The following is a 22,828-nucleotide window of genomic DNA, read 5'->3' as shown; positions in this document are numbered from 1 at the left end:
TCTTCCTTATAAGAGTTGCCATAATCATGGTGTCTTTTTATAGCAATAAAAACCCTAAGACACATGAGCTTTCTTAGAGTTTCCTAAAATAATTTATTCTATTTAAGCCTTAGATACTTGAATAGACAGAACAAGAAAGAAATTTGGATGAGCAATAAAATTTGGAAGGTGTTCACATCTCTATTTCTCAGTGAAAATGCAAATTCAAGACAGTATATAATAGCCAGAGAGGTGAAAATGGAAAGAATCAAAGTCCAGAAATACAGTATTAAATCAGAACAAAATAAAGCAGCAACAACCAAATGAACAGAAAAATAATGTTTCTCAGTGCTGGCTTAAATGAAGACTGGCAAATGCATACATACAAAATATCTGTTAATATTTTTTAAAAATGATAATAGTGTACTTTGATTATTGGTTAATTACTAATGGTCCAATTGATAAGCATTTTGTGTTAAAACATATTCAATAATTATTAAAACACAATAAGGAAGAATTTGTTCAGAATCTCTCTCTTTCTCCCTCTCCCCCTCGTACACACACACACACACACACACACACACACACACTATGACAACAGCAATAAAATTTTGCAAAGACAGAATTTTTGCTCCATTAAAAGTATTTCTGTTCACAACAAAGAATCTGGAGGGGGAGGAGAGGAGTGTATGCCACCTTACTAAGAGAAAGCATCAGGAGTTCAAGGATTCTGGTAGTCTCAAACTCACATGGTACTGAGGACAAGCAAGAGTAAACAGATATTACTTAAAGTAATGAGAAAAGTAACCAGATCAGATAGTGAGAATAATGAAGTACTGACAGGGGTGCTATTAGATCAACTTACAAAGGTTCTTTGCTAAAACTTGGTTTCCAAGTAAGTACATAGATGGGCTTACATGTTTCAGAAGCCTGTGTTATATATGATAAAACAAAAAATAATTGTCAATTGCCAAGATAAATGCTAGACTGAATCATGTACCAATAATATTAGTAATATATTTTGATCCCTCAAACTAAAATCCACAAAAGTATGATTTAATACTATTTTGGATAAATTGAATACAGTGGAATGCAATATTTTATTATAATTGAGATGATTGAGCCTATCACCCTAAAATTAACATGATTGGGTTTTAGGTAAATATCATTCTATGGCTACAGCTTAAATAGAAGAAAGAAGAGGCTATATAACTCATAAGTGGAATATACTATCACATTAATAAAATACATAAAAAACTTTATTGTTCAGTGCTTTATCTATCTTTGTCCTTTGCTCTGTGAGTCATGTGTTTATTGCTTTTTTGTTTTTCCTAGGGATTTTTTTTATTTTTTTTTCCATTCAAAAATTTACACTTCCTCCCACTCCCCTCCAACTCCCCCACTCACCCTCCTCCCTCCCCTTCCTGCTTTAAAGAGGGCAGGGAACCCTGCCCTGTGGGAAGTCCAAGGCCCTCCCAACTACATCCAGGCCTAGGAAGCTTTGCATCCAAATAAACTAGGGTCCCCAAAAGCCAGTACATGCCGAAGAAACAAGTCCCAGTGCCTTTATCAGCCCCCATTGTCAGCCACATTCAGAGAGTTCAGTATGATTGCATGCTCATTCAGTCCTGGTCCATATGGATTTCGTGAGCTCACATTAGAACAGGCACACTGACTCAGTGGGTGGACCACAGACCCAAAAAGATGAATATGGTATGTACTCATTCATTAGTGGATTCTAGCCATAAATAAAGGACATTTAGCCTATAGTTCGCAAGCCTAGAGAAGCCAAATAGCAAGGTGAACCCAAAGAAAAACATATATAGATCCTCCTGGAAATTGAAAGGAAACAAGATTGCCAGGCAAAAGTTGGGAGCATGGGGTGGGGGTAGAGGGTGAGGGTGGGGAAAGAGGAGAGGGAGAGAGAGAAAAGAGAAAGGAAAGACTGGAGAGAGATTGGGGGAGTGGGAGGGTGGAGATGGAGGAAGGATAGATATAGGAACAGGGAAGAAGATATCTACATTAAGGGAGCCATTTTAGGATTGACAAGAGACTTGACTCCTAAGGGGATCCCAGGTATCCACGGGGATGTCCCCATCTAGGTCCTTGGGCAGCAGAGTAGATGATGCCTGAAATGGCCTTGCCCCACTATCACAATGATGATTATTGCTTTTAGAACTGACTGAAAATCCACACTGATGCAGAGAATCTTTTAAGATTAGTGCTTTACTCAGGTCATAGATAGTTGATGCAATGTCACCCAGATTTGCAAACTTTCCAGGTCTTAGCTGACATTTAGGAGAGTAGGACATCAATGATCAAATGTACTATACTGGAAAATATTACTCTGTCTATTTTTATCAATACAAGCATTGCATAAGAATGGCATAGAAGTCTATTGCTTCTCCATGAGGCATTGAATGGCAGCAAAATCAAGAGACTCACATATTATAGGAATATCACGAATTGTGAGCATATTCTAGCAGAAACTATCATTAGAAGACTCACAGGACTCCCCAACCTCAGATTCCAAATAAGAATCAGTTATATGTATATATCCCTTTTATATAGAGAAATCAAGTTCTATAGGAAAGATTCTGAAATTAGATCATATTTCTCAGTTTAATGATTGCTCTCCATCTTTGAGTTTTGTGGTATTCACCTGGAGAAAGAAATATTTCGTCATTTTACAGAGTCTGAGATTTATGCTTTTCCCCATTTCTACTTAGTGTGGAGAACAATCTGAAGAGCTGTGGTTTTTGATACCATGTCTTTAGAGTCAAGTAATAGATGACGTTGCATGTGATTTTGTTTCCACTATTTGTAGGAAGAATAAAACCATTCCTGGTTAATTCCCAGGCTGCTAAGTTGCAGTATATTGTTTGAATGGCTTTAAAAGACTGCTTTATTCACCGTGATGTATAAAGAGGTAGAAAAGGTGCACTTGAAATCATGTCTCTTATAGTTAAATTGTAAATTAACTGTGTCCTTCATTTCCAGGCAAACTACAGAGACTGTTAATGACTGAAAAGGGTAATGTTAATGAGTCATATGATAATAATGAGATTCTACTTCCTGAGGTTTCTTGGAGAATAATGAGGATTATGAAAAGTTACAGAGGCAATGAGAGCTACTTATTGCAGATGATAGATATTTTAAGCGTGAAAAATTTAAGGTTCCTTGTATTTGTCTTACACAAAGCAATCTTGTAAGTTCAAAATCTTCAAGCTATTTTAAAAAGTAAGGAAACAGAAGCGATTTCTTTTATCTTACAGAAAAAAAGACCTTACTTCACTCAACTGTCTCATGGACAGATTTAACCTAGTTTGGCACTGCAGTTTAGACTGCAGCAAATACAACTGTTTTTTTCTATTAATAATCTTGGATTAAACTGATATGTTTGGTGATATTCGAGATAATCATCATTGTGATAGTGGGGCAAGGCCATTTCAGGCACCCTCTACTCTGCTGCCCAAGGACCTAGATGGGGACATCCCTGTGGACACCTGGGATTCCCTCTAGAGCCAAGTTTCTTGCCAACCCTAAAATGGCTCCCTTAATGTAGATATCTTCTTCCCTGCTTCTATATCTATCCTTCCTCCATCTCCACCTTCCCACTTTCCCAAGCACTGTCCAGTCTTTCCCTTTCCCCTTCTCTCTCCCTCTCTCCCCTCCTCCCACTCCCATTCTTACCCATACCTTCATCTTCCCACAGGGCAGGGTTCCCTGCCCTCTCTTAAGGAGGGAGGGGGAGGGAGGAGGGTGAGTGGGGGAACAGGAGGGGAATGGGAGGAGGGTGAGTGGGGGAACAGGAGGAGAATGGGAGGAGGGGAGGAAGTGTAAATTTTTTGAATGGAAAAATAAATTAAAAAAAGGAAAAAAAACTGATATGTTTGCTCTTGTAGGGTTAATGTTTAGTTTCTCACATATATTTGTCATTGCCTCAATCATATTCAGATGGCAAAAGTAAAGCACAACTAGATTCAAACTCCCAGTGTCCCCATCACTCACTTACTGATGCATTATGATCAGATGGTATAAAAAAGCAACCTTAAATTAAAGGTACTCTAGATAGCTTACAATTATCTTTTGACTTTCGGCTCCAGCTAGAAATAAAGATATCTAAAAATTTTCATTAAAATTTTTAATGAAGTTAGCTCAAACACAAGTTCACACAAACACTCCACACAGTTATGTAAATATCCAATAATGACAGGAATACATGACTTGTGCCTTAAAATGCAGTTTATTGGAAAGAGGAGAAAGAAAATCTCAGTTACTGCCCACAATTACACCAAATAATAGTATTTACAGAAGAATCAATTCAAAGTCTTTTAAAACATAATTTCCATTATAGAAACTTAGTTAAAGACTTCAATTCTCTCCTCTCGGTGTTTTCCCTACTGATATGATGCAACTGGAATTTAGATAGACTCTTCCTTGGAAAGGTAAGCTTAAGGAAGGATGCTATGCCATCCTATATGCAGTAGACAACCCAAGAGAACGATTGCCCTTTCTATTCTACAATAGCAATTAAGCCTTGGATAAGATGATGAATCCATATGATGAATGGAGAAGAGAAGTGAAGACGATGGAGGCTCCAGTAACATCTGTAAGTAGAGGTGGAAATTCATGGTTAGCTATATTATGTCATTTTGAGGGGAAGTTGTTATGATTTGATATACTTTGTTACTCATTTTTTTACATCAACCTAGCTCATGGGACCATTTATATTTCTCTATTACTGATACACACACACACACAAACACACATATTGCTTTTGGTTTGTATTGATTTATGGATAATTTTTTACTAAGGTGTAACTTTTTGTGTTATTATTATAGATTCCACCAGGCAAACACAAAATAAGACTGCCACATAGTCAGAAGATTATTGCTTCCATGGGGGGGGGATGGAAGGAACATCTCACATCACACACAAGCACACACACACTTGGAGTGGCTGAGATGATTAAAATACATGTTTAGTTTTACTGTGTGACTTGCTACTGATTCCTACTTTAGCATCATAAAAAGATAGGATCTTTGTCTCAGAAGCACTATTCCACAAAGAAGTAGTGACATTCACACATACTTGCATAGGCTATTCCATTATTACAAGTCTTACTAGTAAAACATTATTTGCCATTAAATTATTTAAGTACTAATACTATTCAAATACATAATTATGAAAATTCAAATTTCAAATGGAGTAGGGCTGAGCTTTAGACACAAACACTGTAAACTCACCGAGTGTTGTAATTGTGGAGTTTCTGAGGGTTGAATTAATGTCTCTGAAAAAACAAAATTCATTCACATCAGTGGATGAATTTATTCAGTAGAAAATTTTAATGATGGTTACTTATTAAGTCCCTGTTTTCATTATACTATGCTTAATAAAGTTTACTTTAAGGATCACCATAAGGATAAAGGTCACCTTAAAGATAAGAAAAAGCATTACCATAGTATTTCAAATGAGGAAAACGCCAGGAGTTGAATTTAGGACGAATGCATGTGGGTTTTTTTACATACATTTTCAATTGATTATATATATATATATATATATATATATATATATATATATGTGTGTGTGTGTGTGTGTGTGTGTGTGTGTGTGTGTTAGAGAGAGAGAGAGAGAGAGAGAGAGAGAGAGAGAGAGAGAGAGAGAGAGAGAGAGAGAGAGGAGAGAGAGAGAAAGTGCTTAGAGATTAGTGAAAACTGAAGAAGGATAATGTTTGCTATGCATCAGCAATCTTCTGCTTCCATCATTAAAGTAGGCTCCATTTACTAAATGGAGAATTCTGCTCTTCTTCTTGTTACTGAGAGGTCACTTTGAGTCTTAGATACCAGAAAGCATCTGATTGGTCATTTTTATTTTAAATATTTTCTTATTATGCATCCTTTGGTATAGCATCAACATTTAGTAATTTTCATATACTTACCACCACACTTTGGTTTCTTCAGCAGTCTTGGGGGCAATGGGCTTGGCAGTGTTAAGAACAGATTCGGGGGTAATGTGCTGTACATCTTGTGGAATAAAAGACCAAAGGGGATAGGTCTCATACTGCTGGTAGAATTGTGGAAAGACCTGCAGAAAAAGACAAAACAAAAAATGTGTGAGCAATGGATGTTTGAGTCCATATAGAGCTGGGCATCATTCTCACTTCTTAAGGTTGCCTTTTAAAACTGAATCCTTAGGCCCAACATTATCCATATAGATCCAATTACAAGACCCGAAGATATAAGAACATGAGTCTCCATTAATGCTCAACTGAAACTCATTGATATTTTGACTACAAAAAAATAGTTTTGCTAATTTAACCTACTTAACTTTCCTTAAGGACTCTGATGTCCAAAAAAGGGTCCTATATCCAGGGTCAATATAGCTGATCCTTAAATGTCTCATATATAGAAAATAATTCTCTAAATGCTAGCTTAGGGCCTCCCAAGAAACCAGGTTGGGGACAAAAAAACTGTGTTTCTTTCTGAAATATTAGAACAGTTGCTTCTATTGATCTATTACATAATTTTAGTCAGAAATTTAGAAATTTCTAATACATCCAAAACTCTCTAAGTAGAATTTATATTTTATGGGACCAGAATTAAAATCAAAAACAGGTCAAATTTTTCTGTGAACACTCTTATAAATAATAACACAAGTATTATATATGAAAATTTCTATTTTTTATTGATATATAAAATAAAATGAAATAATCAAACCAACTAACCTGAGCAAAGAATTGGGCCAGTTCCTTCGTGGAGAGAGAGGAAAAAAACCAGTCTTCATAAGTTACATATAGTCACCAATAAAGACTAAATTATTGTGCTAAATTTGAAAAGAAGAAAATCTATATGTACATTTTCAAACTGTCTATAAAAGAAAAGGTCGAAGCCAATATTTTTATCACATTTTAAATAAAATGAATCATTGCCTTGAATTTGCTTTTACTTTGAGCAGTGAAAATGACTGCAGAATTCAAGAACTCAAAGAAGATGACTTGGGACACACTGACAAATCATCTCAAAAATCAATAAATGATTTAATATCTAAAACCTTGGGAGGCAATATTTAGCCATAATCATATTCATAAAAAGAAAATTCCATCACTTTCTTAAGTTTCTTTATAATAATAGAACTTTCTATGTGATACATACAAGTGGGACTGTCAAGGACCAACAGTCTCCAAATTGAACACAAAGTGACTTCTTTTAAAAATAAAGAATTAAGCCGGGCGGTGGTGGCGCACGCCTTTAATCCCAGCACTTGGGAGGCAGAGGCAGGTGGATCTCTGTGAGTTCGAGACCAGCCTGGTCTACAGAGCTAGTTCCAGGACAGGCTCCAAAGCCACAGAGAAACCCTGTCTCGAAAAACCAAAAAAAAAAAAAAAAAAAAAAAAAAAAAAAAAAAATAAATAAATAAATAAATAAAGAAAGAAAGAATTAAATAGACACTAGAAATATGAAGATGTGGGAATTGGCGGAGATGAAAAATTGACAGTCTTATTAATTTCTCCAAAGTGAGACACAATATGTATTCAGATTGAGAACTTAAATTGTTTCTATTGCATAACCATGTTTGGAAGCAGGGTACCAAGTAGGTTTTTCTGATTTAAAGGTTGGACTAAAACTATTTTCCTTCAGAGATGTCTAAAGAATTAGTCTCTCATTTTCCTTTGGCAAATTATCTGAAATTCCACAGCGAGGCCGGAACTATCACTAGAGAGCCCAAGAGTAGCCAGTAGCTAAGAAATATTGGTGCAATCAATGCTACTTATTGACACAACACACACACATCAGCATTGTACACAATTTATATAGATAGATAGATAGATAGCAACATTGTACATGCACACACAAATGTCACAAAACACGCATGAACATGTGTACATGTGCACACTCACACACACAGATTTTTTTTTTTTTTACCTGATCCACTACACTCATAGGCTGTCTCTGCAAAGAGAAAAGGAAATAGAAATTACTTTTAGGCTCTATTAACACAGAAGAAGCAACCTGCTTGAAACCTTTCTTGTTAATGACATGGGAGTTGTCACTAATTTTGTTAACTGCCATTTAATTACCCACTGACCTCTTTCCCTCTGAGATATAGAGGCACCCCCAACAATCACTGATTCACTAAATAGTAAGTCCTGTTAGAAATCTTTATGCCTGGTATGCAATGGCTCTAGGGATCTCCTGAGTCAGAATTGCTAGGGAATAGCTGTTTCATAGTAATTGATTTCTATCTTAAATCCCAGAGACACAATGGAACCAGTAGTGCACAGTGGGTCAGACAGCATCTGTATGACTGAAAAATTCACCCCATAGATGACAAAATAGAAAGCGGAAGGATTTTGATACAATTCCCTTGGACTCTGAAGTCTAGAATCTAGCTAGATAGTCTCTGCAAAGAAGTGTGTCAGTCAGTAAATCTAGTCAAACTTCAACATGCCCCGATTAAGGAAACATGACTAAAACCGAACTGGGGAGTTCTAAACTACATTCAGTTTGACAATCCGAAATTTACACATATAGTTACGTGACAATCAAAGAGGTGTTGACATGAATAAATGTAACTGTAGAAAGTAACCCTTTGTAATGCTTGTGATTATAGCTGCGCTGCCCACAGGAGCTGAGTTATGCACAAGGTGGACCGGGAGCAGGCACCACACAACGGATGGTGAATGAGTTAAACAATACAAACTCGTTTAGGAACAGGAAAAAGAGAAAGAGGAATCTATCTGAGTGGAAGTTTTAAAGCAAATCTTAGTAATATATTAATTTCATCATACAGATCAATATTACCATTTGGACTTGGTTGTATGCGCTCATTCTGTAAGGCTGCTCCTGTACAGAAGGAAACGTATTTTGGATTACTCAGACATCTGACTTCACACTACTGTGCTCACTACAATGAGTCAAGATTATGTCAGTATCCATGAAACTTACAACAGACCATACCGATTCTATGTAAATTACTGAAAAAATCCAAAGTTTCATATTTTGAGTGTATAAGGCTAAATTTACTGAAATTCAGAAAAATAAATAGTAAATAAATTTTATTCTCTGAAAGAAATACAAGCCCAAAGCCCATCAATTCCTTAACATGATATTTTATTCTCATACCCATTTGTAATTATTATTAATTTTTATTAATTTTTTTCTTTGGTAAATGGTAAGTAAAATATTACCATGTTTGAGTAGCAGAACTGGCTCAGTCTTGGAAGGTGTTTCTGTGTTTTAAAACAAAACAGTGTATGTTTAAAATGTAACACACAATATAAATACTAACATATTTGAAATTTAGTAAATTATCTCACCTGAGCAAAGGCAGATTGCTAAAGAAGAAAAACAAATTGTGTCCTTCAGTCTACTGACTTTATTCATTTATGAATTGTCTACACTTACTATGCACTCGCTTTTTCATAGAGATTGCAATAAGTACTATGAAATATAATGGAAATGCTATGCAAAATCCGGATGCCTCTAAAATGTGTAAACTTTATCACTTAACCTTACAAACATAGTTAAGACAATCGGTTAATTTCTGAGAGAATTGCTGACATTTGTACTTGTGAAATAAGATATTTAAATTTTTGTAGATTTGTTCTAAACAGAATCAACTTGAAAACTAGAGCAACAATATGGATATCACTATCACACAACATATAATGGAAATACTAAAATAATTTAAAATTTGGTAAATAATCTTACCTGTACTTCGGAAACTTGCTAAAGAAGAAAAACAAATTTCCTTTTAGTATATCGATTGACATAGACTTTGTATTGGCATAGTATTTGAGAAACATTAAAATACTTTAGATTTAGTAAATTGTCTTACCTGGGCCATGGAAGCAAGCTAAAGAAGAAAAGTAGGTTTTTTAGTATATTGATCGGCATAGAATTTATATTGGCTTACAACTTGAGAAATATTAAAATAATTTAGAGTCAGTAAAAAAAAAATTACCTGGGCCAGGGCAGCTCGCTAAGGAAGAAAAAAAAAAATTCTCCTTTAGTATACTAATATAGAATTTGCATTGGCATAGTATTTAAGAAATATTAAAATAATCTAGATTTAGCAAAAAATCTTACCTGAGCCAGGGCAGCTTGCTATGGAAGAAAAATAAGTATTTTATTATGTTGATTTATGTAGAATTTATATTGGCATAATATTTAAGAAACATTAATTTAGATTCATTTTAAAAAAAAACTTACCTGGGCCAGGGAAGCTTTCTGTGAAAGAAAAATAATTTTTCTTTCAGCAAATTTTTGACAGAATTCATTTTGGCTTAGTATTTAATAAATATTAAAATAATTTAGATTCAGTAAAAACATCTTACCTGGGAAAGGGGAGCTTGCTATAGAAGAAAAATAATTTTCTTTTTAGTATATCAATTGATATAGAATTTTCATTGACATAGCAGTTGAGAAATATTAAAATAATTTATTTTTAATTTAAGAATCTTACCTGGGCCAGGAAAGCTTGCTATAGAAGGAAAAATAATTTTCATTTTAGTATATCAATTGGTATAGAATTTTTATTGGCATAGTATTTGAGAAATATTAAAATAATTTATTTTTAATTTAAGAATCTTACCTGGGCCAGGAAAGCTTGCTATAGAAGAAAAATAATTTCTTTTTAGTATATCAATTGGTATACAATTTCCATTGACATAGCATTTGAGAAATATTAAAATAATTTATTTTTAATTTAAGAATCTTACCTGGGCCAGGAAAGCTTGCTATAGAAGGAAAAATAATTTTCATTTTAGTATATCAATTGGTATAGAATTTTTATTGGCATAGTATTTGAGAAATATTAAAATAATTTATTTTTAATTTAAGAATCTTACCTGGGTCAGAGTAGCCTGCTAAAGATAAAAAATAACTATTTTAGTATATTGATTGACATGGAATTTTTATTGTCATAGTATTTAAGAAATATTAAAATAATTTAGATTTAGTAAAAAAAAAAAAAAACACCTCACCTGGGCCATGGTAGCTTGCTAGGGAAAAAAAATAATTCTCCTTTAGTTTATGACTGAAAGAAATTTGTATTGGAATAATATGTAATATTTGACATTGACTCCACTAATGCAAAGATTTTCCTAGTTAGAAATTAATTATATGACATCTAAATTTTGCTCAACCTTAAGAAGCTCACATTCACTGTACAGCACATAACAATATTCTCTGTTTCTCTCCCCTGTCTTTTAATATCATGTTTATATCAGAGAGTTAATAAACTTTAACTCTGGTTCAAAAAATTAGGAGTAAACATTTATGCTGATATTCAGATAAATAATTTGTTGTTATTAATGTTAAAGCTAGAATAAATGGCTTATTTAGAAAAAAGTGTGAATGAAACTCATTTATATTATCTTTATAATTGAATATGAATTAGCTTCATAATGATTAAAACATTACCTGGCATTGTTGGTTGCATTTGATCTGTCTCTTAAGCTGTTCCTGTTTAAAATGAAAAATATTCTCAATTTCTTGTACACTTTGTTTACTATTAATAATAGTAAACAAATTAAATTTAGCAAATATGCCTTACCTCATTGACATTGGAAATAGCATTCACAGTTTCCTAATGAAATGATGAAAACACAGATTTATAGTTATGATATATTCTCATTTGAAGAATTCTAATCAAAACATGCTGTATTACTAAGTTACTGCACTAGAATGTTCTTGAGCCATAAACTCCTGGGTAGTGAGATGGAGCTGCTATTTGGGTTGCACATTGCACTTATGCTGCCTTTCTTCTTACTAACTTTACTAGGACATTACTCAGAATGTTGCGACCAATGGAAATAAACACAACTAAAAATTAACATAACTACCCTACTTCTCCAACATTTTATTTTAATAACTGGAAATTTAACTCTTTTTTTTTTTTGGTTTTTCGAGACAGGGTTTCTCTGTGGTTTTGGAGCCTGTCCTGGAACTAGCTCTGTAGACCAGGCTGGTCTCGAACTCACAGAGATCCACCTGCCTCTGCCTCCCAAGTGCTGGGATTAAAGGCGTGCGCCACCACCGCCCGGCCAAAGCTTCGGCTTCAGCATCTTCTGATCTACTGTCCTCTCTTTAGGTTAGCAAGAGGAAAAGAAGGAAAACTACTTGTATTATCAGAGCCAGGGTGATCCACATCTAAGTCACTTCTACACACAATATAAAGCACACACATCATTCACTTGGAAGAGATCATTTCATAGCCTCAAGTTCTATTTAAAAAAAAAAAATCTGAGGATGATGAAGAAAGAAACTAAATGTAAAGATAAACAATCCAGCAGGGGGACCCCACACATGGCCAGATAGGATTGTTTGCCTAGAAATAACTCTTCAAATTCATCTTTGGCCAGCAGTTACTTTCTCCTTTTTAAGGATGATAACTGCATTCTAAAATATAGTGTCACACACATAGAGTCTCAGGCAAGGATGTCTTATGTTGTAATTTTGTATAGTTCTACAGGTTTTCACAAATGTCTCCCAAGGTACTGGAGCTTGGAATGAAAATAAAACCCTTTACCTCGCTTGATGAGCTGGTGCTGGCGACTGCCTGCTAAGAGGAAGAAAATGAGGGTTACGACCTCCTGCAAGTTTCAAAATTTGAAGAAAACAGTCCCATAGCACTGAAAGGGTCATTTTAGTGTTGAAACAAACTATGTGAAAAGATTTGTGGCTACTATAATATATTTTCTCATCAATTTTACTTGAAAATTATGTGCAGGAAACCCTAACAATGTGGGAAGAAAGTGAGGAAAGCCTTTACATAGTGCCTTTTATCTATTAAAACAAAAACAACTGTGCCCTTGTATTAATGCAAAATTTATGAAAACTCCTGATAAAATAAAAAGCTAATGGAATAGCTATTGAGCAAGGTTATCAAAGACCTTAGGGTCAGTGTTAATTCTCACATACTTTGGGACTAGTTAATGTGAATAAACAGAAAATACTGAAAATAACACTTTCACTGTGGGGATAAAAATTAGATTCGGTATCAAATCATACACCCTTTGAAATGTTTACTCTCTCTTCCAATTCACACAAATATATACCTTTGTAGTTTCATCTCCACTCATACATTTTTAAAAAATCTATTTTATTATTCCACTGATTATTTGTGTCTGGAGATAGTTAATTGACTATATATGTAACTGACCAATGCAGTATCATTGGGTAGCATAGCGCATCGGTCAATGTGGGGTTATCTGTTTTAGCACTGTATTCAGGAGTAGAAAAAAAAGTTCTTAGGTCCAAATGTCAGCAAGGTATTCCACTGCAATGTCTACCTTTGATGCACATTTTTCTTTTTAGTTTTTATTCTAATCAACAAGCAAACCTTTTATTTTACTATCATCTAAATGACTTAAATTTCTACTCCCAGTTCTAACTGGAACACATTTGCATACTTTATTCACAAATATGCACACAATTCTGAGAACTTCAAGAAAGAAAATACTTTGAGAGTCATTTTCCCAGAGAGCTTAGCATAAGTTAGGTCTCTGAAAACGAAGCAGAGTGCACACATGCCCATGGTGCACAATTGCTTAGTTTTTACAAAACAGCAGCTCACCTGAGCGTTTGCCATTGCTTGTTCCTAAGGAAAAGAAATGAGAAGAAAAATTTTTCTTATTTTTCATGACAAACACTGAGATATAAAACTAATCAATACCAACTCAAATAGATGCTAGAAAAAAAAGAAATTTGGAGACTATCTAAGAATTGAGGAAAACAAGCAAAAATTGTCAAACTGAAGTATTCACTTTCCTAATTTGCATTTCCAAGATTAATTAAAATCCTTGAGCGAGTTCTTTCGCATCGGGAGTGACTGTCAACATGTTAATATGTCTGTGACAGTGCAACTTTTTTTTTAACTTAGTTTCTGGACATTGAGCAGAAATACTGTATAAGAAGCATGCCAGAGTAGAATGGCTCAAGTGTGCATAGATATTTAAGAAATAATTCTTTTGTGTTTAATATCCTGCACCCATGTTTAGCATCACAGTAGTAGAAAGATAACACCCTAGGGCTGAAGTTCAAAACATCAGTGTTAGTGTGTCATCTACTTAATTTCAGCAAACACATAATGTGTCTGTTCTTTCTGGCAATTAGAGATATTCATCATTGAATGCTCAGAATTATTCTCTCATTATATATGATAACTGCAGAGAATGCTTATTATGTGTTTCCCCTCCCCGTACCCAGCGAAGTATTTTTAAAACAAAGGGCATTACCTCTGTTGATTCATTCATAGTTTGCTGTAAGAAAAGATTTCAGTCACTAAATAGTTTGTAAAAGATGCACTTCATTACTTCTATGAATTTTAAGAACTATATACTCTTTTAATATTGATTTTTAAAAAAAGTATTAATCAATCAAGTTCAAATGTGATTAGTGGAAGATTACTGTTGTAAAGTAAAATGTTTTGGGGCCACTTGCAATGCTTTTTAATCAGCCCTTACAATGCATTTCTTCAGCCTTCATAGTCTATGCAAACCATGGACCAGACTGTAAATGCGTTTATTTGTTTAATCATTGAGGTATATGTATATCATACTTCATCACAATTGTTCGTGGAAGTCCATTCAATTAGAAGGCCTTTTAATTATCACTGTAATTGAGAGGTCAAATAAAGAATAATGGCATAAGCAGTCCAAATAAAAGTATCTTCGTACTGTATGGAGGTGTGTATCTGTCATATTATTTTATGGAAAGCATTAGTACCTTGATTTCATCACTCTGTTCTGTCAGAATAGCTCTCTGCTGAAAAAGCAAAATATAACTTGTGTGACACATATTTAAACCACAGAATTTAATAATAGTTTAAATTTCTTAGAATGTTTCTTACTTTGTTCAGGTCATTGAAGAATTTCTTATGGTTATAAAAGAAATAAAAAACAGTATTAGTTATAAAGGACATAACTAATATGAATCAGTAATCAAATTGACATCATCCCTTCCTGTTGTGAATTTAAAATTATATCTATTTTCCATTAATGTCCCATTGCTCTTGTTACATCAATTCTAAACTTAAGTGTTTCTTTGCTGTGTTATCTTTGTATACTCTGTCAGTAAATGTGTCCTTAAAATACTTTCAAATTTATTCTACCTGATTTTTGTTGTAATTGCCAATCATTTCAGTTACTTATCAGTTCTGTGATCTATTAATTTTAACATTTGAATATCTTTCTTTAAACTCTACACCCCATGGAGTCATTCTGTCTTAAGTGTGCTAATTAGACTTAAAAAAAAGTTATGTTGTCTTTGTTCAGCTCAAGTTTACGATGTCAGGTTAATAAGACCTTTTGGTTCAGCTTCTGATGAAGACTTGCTAAAGTGGGCAGTGGAAAGTCCAGGGGTCTTCAACACAAAGAACTACAGATAGTTACGGAATGCTGACAGCATGAGAAATAATCTTCCCTATGGAAGAGGAAACCAATTGGTTATCCAATACCAAATGGTCAGCCTTGAATACATGCATATAATATATGTAGATTGAATATGGTGTATTTATGTATTTGGTAATGTATATATGTGTGTGTGTATATACCAATTAATGAAGAAAGAAAAAAAGACAGACAGAAAGAAAGAAAGAAAGGAAGGAAGGAAGGAAGGAAGGAAGGAAGGAAGGAAGGAAGAAAGAAGAGCAAGAACAGCTATTTGGGAAGTTTTAAAGAGAGAAAAGAGAAGGGGGAAATGGTTTATTAAAATACCAAAAATAAGGGCAAGAATTAAAATATTTATGTTAAAATTCATTCAGACAAAATTGGGTTAGCCATCAAATCTTTTCAATAAATAATTGTCTTCCTTCAAAATTTGATATTCTTTATTCAACAAACAACTTTGTAGAGAACTGTATCACAGAATACTCTACATTGTGAGCATGAAACCTTGTGCTGCTAAATAGATCATTGAAAGAAAAGACAGGTGTTTAGTCAGAAGCAAAATTTTAGATAGAAATTAAAATTAAAATCTACTTTTTAATGAATGAAAAGGACTATCAACTCAAGTTAAGACACTTTTGCAAGCATACTGTACTTTGTTTATCTATTTATTGATACCAAAGTATGGTGAAGCATGCATGGAAATGCCATATTTGCATCCTCTACCTGCATGTTAGCCTAAAAAGAATGTGTTTTCCTCTAAGAGTGCATTTGCTTGTTAAGAATTGGTAACACTTACCTCAGTGAACTGGAGATACATTGGCAGTTTGAGAGACTCCTGTTGTTCCTGTTGAAATTAAATTTTGGATTATAAAATGATAAGCTGATCCCTGAAAGTACACACGTGTTGAAACATATTATTTCATTTATATATGGAGAATGACTGTAAATGCATAAAAATGAACTCTTTGCCGCAGGAGACCAAGTGTTTAATTTAATTCAGTAAATCAGTAGATTCTTAGGTGGAAGATAAATCTGTAGTTTTAGTTTTATGCACTAAATCAAAAATCTAAAAGAGACACCTTAACTGGCTCCTTTTTATCCAATCCTGATCTGTCAAGCATGTTTTCCAAATTGTCAAGCAAAGACTTTACATATGCACTGAATCAAAACAGGATTGAGAGGGCAGTCCAGGTATCTGAACACTTAGATTCTTTTGAAGATACATGAAAATCAGTGTGTAGAAGGCATTCCACATTTGTTATAACCAACTGAAGAGACCAGCAGAACATGGACACAGCTCCCTACACAGTTAACTTACCTCAGAGCTGTCCTGGTATTGATTCTACAGAGAATAAGTGATAACATGACATTAGTTCATACACTGGAAAGAGTGGAGGATTAATGCCTATTGTAGTGAGTGTGGTATAGTTAAGTAATTCATGATTCATTACATAAAATTAGAACAATTAAAAGTCACAAGAATTAAATGGAAAAGGAAAAGCCAGAATATATTAAAATATTAACATATTCTGTTTTGCTATTTCCTGTGAACAAAATGATACGTGTGTGTGTGTGTGTGTGTGTGTGTGTGAAGTAGTCATGTTTATACCAAGGTACATATATAGAGGCCAAAGAACAACCGTAAAGGTTGAAAGTTGTTTTTTCCCCTTCCAGCTTGAGTTCCAGGGACTTACTAAGACATCAGACTTGCATGCACTGCCATTTACCCACTGAGACATTTCATTGGCCCCATGTGCACTTTTATAGAAAGTTTTGTATAAATAACTAATCTTGCATCTGCTAACTTTTTTTTTTTTTTGGATAAGATACTCCCCAGTAAAGGTAAAAGGGGCCATTTCTTAGAGAAAGAAAGACAGAGTTTGGGTCTTTTTGCTGGCAGTGCATTATCAAGTAAGTCCCTGATTAGAGAAAGTTCTAGAAGGGAAGAGTACAGTACTTACTTGAATGTTTACTGCATTTCTGTGATGAAGTTTCTGAAATGTAACAGAAAATTAATAACATAAATAAGGCTAAAACTAACCAAGATAACAATAATAATGCACATATAATACCATTTACTTGAAATTGCTATTTAAGAAAAATCTTTAAGAATAATATTAAAAATTGTCAGAAACTGTTGCTCTGGGAATAAAAAGAAATAATTATTTTATTGGCAGATATAAAAAATAGTTTCTGTTTTCTTTAGATTATGACAGAAAATTAAAAAAACCATTTGAAATGTCTGAAAAGTAAAACTCTTCAGTTAGTTTTAACTGTTTCAAAATGATCATTTATTTCTCTGGACAGTTTATATTTCATGAGAATTTTAAAAATAATTTTAAAACATGCCAATTGGGGGGGTGTATAGTTACCTAACTACATGCTAAGTTTTGTCATGATTGCATTTATCATCAATTATATTACAGAATTATTTAAATCTGCATTTTGATTGATAAGATAATAATAAAATTTAATTAAACTGTTACTGTATACAAGCAGACACCACACTGTTTTCTTTGGTATATGAATTTTCTATTTCTTGGGAAGACAAGCGGATACAAGGCACCAAAAATGAGTATCTAACAATGTAGAATACTATGGAATATAAGGGTCTTTGTTATACATGATAAAGAAATATCATATGCCTGTGGCATATTGAGAAGGACACTTATTCTATGGTGTACTGGGGAAATAAGCCCTGCTACATCCTATTATGTTTTTATAGTGTTATGCAATATTTTATTTTTTTCTCACTTTTATTTGTGGTTTTCATTGTGGGTTTATTTAATTTCTAAAAGGACAAGTGACTTGGAGTTCTGGATTTGGAAGGGTTTTGGAAGGATTTCTAATTTTGACTGCAATTGTTAGGTTAGAGTTATTACTGCAGCCACTCAGGTACGAGCAGCTGCTGGGTCATTTCTAACAAGAGGCTAGAGCTTCTTTTTCCCATTGTACTTACAGGCATAGCAAGAGCAGCAGCCATGAGGCAGGTGAGGATGAGGAGTTTCATGGTTGCTGAGTCCTATTTATGAAAAAGAGTAAGAAGATGTTAGATCTTACCTTCATACATCTTTCCTTGACCATTCAACAAAGGAGTAATTACGATGCTAAAGATAAATTCTTTTGAGAAGTAGCAGTTTTAAACACAAGATGTTTGGTTATGTAAATAATAAGTGTTTACCATTTCTGTTATCTTAGTTCTTCTAACTTTTCATTTATTTATTTTCTCCCTCCAATCCTTTCTCTCTGAAGTCATATTGCCACTGCATGCATGTATATGGATCAGAGAATAATTTGTGAGTTCAAAATTCGAAGTCTGTTCTTTTCTTCTACCATTGGAGCTTTGGGGAGGAACTCAAATGCCAGGCTCCATGGCAAGTGTTTAGATATGTTGAACCATCTTGCCTGTTCTTTCTTAGTTCTTATATTATACTATTTTCCCATCAATTTTATTTAATGTCTAAAAAACAATTTGACATTTAATATGATATTCTTTAAGAGATAAATAAACCATCAGTCCTTAAAATTAATTACAAAGAACAGTTCTCCTTAAATCATCACCTTTGCAAGAAGTACAAAATAATTAAAACCCAATGGGAATTTTCATTTGAAATCTTTGAAAAAGTATCTTTCCTATAAATTAATTTGAAAGCATTTCATGTTTTCAAAGTTTGTGGATATTCTCTTGACTAATATTACTGACCTCCTGTGATTAAATTAAAAATTATTGGTTCTCACATCATGACTTTCCTCCTCAGGCTAGCCACATCCCTGTATGACAATGACTCAGGTGGATGTCATTAGTTTCCTATGTATTTATGCGTTTCATTTCTAGAATTCCAGGAAATTGCACAAAATTAGAGAGAGTCATATTTACTTAAATTGAAAAAAAATCAATGAAAAAAATTTAATGTGAAAATAATAGCCAGGCAGTGCTTGTGCATGGCTTTAATCCCAGTAATTGGAAGGCAGAGACAGGTGAATCTCTGAATTCGAGGCCAGCCTGGTCTGCAGAATGAGTATGAGAAGAGCCAGGGCAGTACAGAGAAACCCTGTTTTGCAAAAGAAAAAAAAACTAAACAAACAAAAAAACAAGAAAAAACAAAATCACATTGTACATGTAATCCTTTTATGTCTTTGTCAACAAACTAACACTGATATAACAATCTAAAACAGCTGTAGGAAAGAAGAGACATTTTTAAATACTATCTAATTTATCATGAATGTTTTTATGGTTTTCCAAGGTTGTAAGTGCAAAACTCTGCACAAAAAAAGTTGGTTATAAATCCATATCATTAGCATAGCCACATGTTTATTAGCCAAATGGCACAGATTAAAGATGTCCTGAGAGACCCTGATAAAATGGTCTTTGCTATCATATTTATAGAGATCAGAAAATACTTTGTGTGAAAACTTCCAACGAATTAGATAAAATAATTAGAATTTTCTTATTATTAGAGAATATGAAAATTATGTATCATTTTAATAAGCAATATGTATAGTTACAAAAATTAACAAAAGTAAATTGATTTATACAGCTATAGTACTCTTTCTCCTTCATCGCTAAGAAGATATCAAAATTTACAAGTGCAATTTTCAGCGTTTGGCATATTGTAACAAAGTATCAATATTTTATAAATACAGAAAATATTGCAAATACATTTTAATTGAGTAGAAGAGGTTAGCTGTATAGAATCATAGCAGCTTTCCTTGAACACAATACCTTGAACCCAAGAGAGGGGAGAAGAAAGCTGGAGATGATCAAGATGATGGCTGCGACTGGGCTTCACAGCTATTTAAACTCACTGCTAAGTGAAATGCTAATTTTGTGGTTTGCTTTCAGATAAAGACTTCACATAAATTCTAAGAAGTTTCTCAAATAGGAAATTAATTTCTGCCCAATTCTTTTCCTGGGAAATTCTGAGGAAAGGCTTCAACAAAGGAGTGATTCATTCAATAATGGCAAATTATATAGGAAATAAAATGGTGTTATTCAGAATTAAAATACAAATTGTGAAGATTCACAGTTATTGCTGGAACATGGCTTTGCGTTGCTGGTACAGTTGAGAAGACCTCTCTACATACATAACTCCATGAACTCTTTGAGAAAATTCATTCTTTAAATGAAATCCTTGGGGGAAAGTAAGGCCCTCAAAATGTTTTAAACTTTACAACACACATGACCATATTTAAAATGTCAGATGCCATCTACCTTTGAAAATGACATTTGTCCTCAGTTACTTTCTTTATAATTTAATTTATAGCATAGTACATACATAGCATTGTATGTACTGACTGTATTTTTTTTTAGAAGAAACTACTGTCCTATAAATTTTGGCGATTTAGTTTAGCTTAGTAGTTTTTTTCTGTGCTTTCTTTTCTAGCCATTTAGATATTTGTCATTTCTTTTTAATTAAGATTAGACTTAAGAATTATAATCTAATTTTAAGTAAAAAATAAGTGTAAGAAGAGGAAAATAAAATCCTCTTTCTCTAACTCTATATCTAAAATTAACTTTAAGCATTACATAATTTTGCAGTTTTTATAAACAAAAAATATCATCATATAGAGACTATTTAAAATTATTATTGTGATTGCCCCTTTTTATTTTATCTTATTCTATTTATTGTTTTACAAAAAATCATGTTTTAAGTAAATTTAAAACTAAGACAATAGCTTAGTTATTTATAGATACGTGACAGAGGCATTATTCCTGAGTTAAAAGACATTCTAGGGTCTCCACACTTACGAATCAGAGGAGACTGTGAATTTGCTTGTTAAATCTGTATGGTTGAAATGGCATTTTCCTCTCTCTTCCCATTATACTGCTTCACATCAGTTCAAACAAATCACTAGTGTCTCTTCTCTATATAACATGATTTATCCAGGGGCATCCAGACTACCATCACCTGGTGTTCTGTAATGTATCCTTTTTCTTTTGCAGGTGTGTACCTGGCATGCTTGATTTATTTCATTCCTAACTCTGAATCTCACTATATGAAAGTCTTCTATTCTCATCTGTTTCATTACTATATTTTATTCATGAATTTATTCATAGAGATGAAAAAGAAACAAGTTATTGTTGTGAATAAAAGTTTTATACAAATATCCTTTGCCTTACAATATGTGGGAAATTAAGAAATAATCTTTATAAATCATAAGTAGTCCAGAAGTAAGTAGTCCAGGCCTTCTGAAACCCATGACATCTGAGAATGGGAGGAGCATTCCAGAGAAGTGTCTTCAAATGAATTCAATTGTAACGGGTCAACAAAGAAAAGGGGGCAACCAGATTGCTAGGTTAATTACCCTTCCTGTTAAGACTGTGATTCTCAATCTGTGGTTTGCAAACCCATTGGCAAACCTCTAGCTCCAAAATACTTGCATTACAAATCATAACAGTAGAAAAAATATAGTTATGAAGTAGCAACAAATTAATTTTATAGTTGGAAGTCACCACAACGTGTGGGACCATATTAAAGGATAGAAGCATTAGGAAGGTTGAGAATCACTGGAATAAGAATATCCACTGCTTATCAAATTTCATCTTGTTTTGTGAGAGTTCCTGAACCCCAATACCATTTTCTTTATTTATAACTCCCAGAGAGAAGGATTAATTCCACCTTGTTTATATTTGGTATTACAGAAATTTAATTAAAGCTGCCTTCTAATATAAAGCCATTCTTCATGATAATATGCCAAATTGTTTGGTTTTCAATGTTAAATTTGTGTAAGTCTGCAAGGTTTTGATTGGATTATCTTGATTACTTTCTGTTTGCTTTTATTCATTAAACTGTGTAGATCTATCACTTAACAAAATTCAAATTTGAAGTGCAAATTTGAAGACATTTGTGATATGATACACTTTTTATTTTTGAGAATTTTGCTTATGCATGTAGTGTATTCACTCAAGAATCAAAGATCTAAGCCGGGCGTTGGTGGCTCACGCCTTTAATCCCAGCACTCGAGAGGCAGAGGCAGGCGGATCGAGACCAGCCTGGTCTACAAGAGCTAGTTCCAGGACAGGCTCCAAAAACCACAGAGAAACCCTGTCTCGAAAAACCAAAAAAAAAAAAAAAAAAAAAATCAAAGATCTAGTATAGTCAAAAGATTTTACAAATTTTGAATTTTACAAATTCAAATAAAAGATAACAAGGAGAAGTTACTTCAGTATTTAATCTCCAAATGTATATAGACAGCATATGACATAATAAGAAGGTCTGGTATTTGAAATGAATTGGAAACTGAAAATAAGATAGAGGCTTAGAAATGGAAGAAAAACTGAAAGCAAGTATATGGAGGCACGAAGACACAACTCTTAAATATTCAGATTAATGAAATAAACCCGAGAAATGATAAACATATAATACTGTACAAAGCAGATCAATTGTTGCAGACTATGAGAATTTACAGAGTGCATAAAAGTAAAAGTTTCTCTCAGCACTAAAGATTGGGAAA

General features: G+C 33.4%; 1 protein-coding gene across 1 annotated transcript; it reads right to left on the bottom strand.

Moving 5' to 3' along the window:
- Positions 1 to 5,411: 5,411 nt before the first annotated feature.
- Positions 5,412 to 18,383, bottom strand: LOC130876373 (alpha-S1-casein-like). Its single transcript, XM_057772885.1, has 17 exons — positions 18,333 to 18,383; positions 17,335 to 17,367; positions 16,692 to 16,715; positions 16,170 to 16,217; positions 13,561 to 13,584; positions 11,539 to 11,571; positions 10,703 to 10,720; positions 10,576 to 10,593; positions 10,447 to 10,464; positions 10,194 to 10,211; positions 10,071 to 10,088; positions 9,946 to 9,963; positions 9,820 to 9,837; positions 9,693 to 9,710; positions 7,905 to 7,931; positions 5,921 to 6,066; positions 5,412 to 5,415 (listed from the first exon to the last, which is right to left on the bottom strand). Exons 1-17 carry the CDS (start codon positions 18,381 to 18,383, stop codon positions 5,412 to 5,414), a joined length of 534 nt encoding a protein of 177 aa, XP_057628868.1.
- Positions 18,384 to 22,828: the final 4,445 nt, after the last annotated feature.

This window comes from Chionomys nivalis, chromosome 6 (genome assembly GCF_950005125.1).
Source record: "Chionomys nivalis chromosome 6, mChiNiv1.1, whole genome shotgun sequence".
In the NCBI taxonomy this organism is placed as follows: Eukaryota; Metazoa; Chordata; class Mammalia; order Rodentia; family Cricetidae; genus Chionomys; species Chionomys nivalis.
Note: the sequence above shows the minus strand (reverse complement) of the source record. Positions and strands in the feature narration are given on the sequence as shown.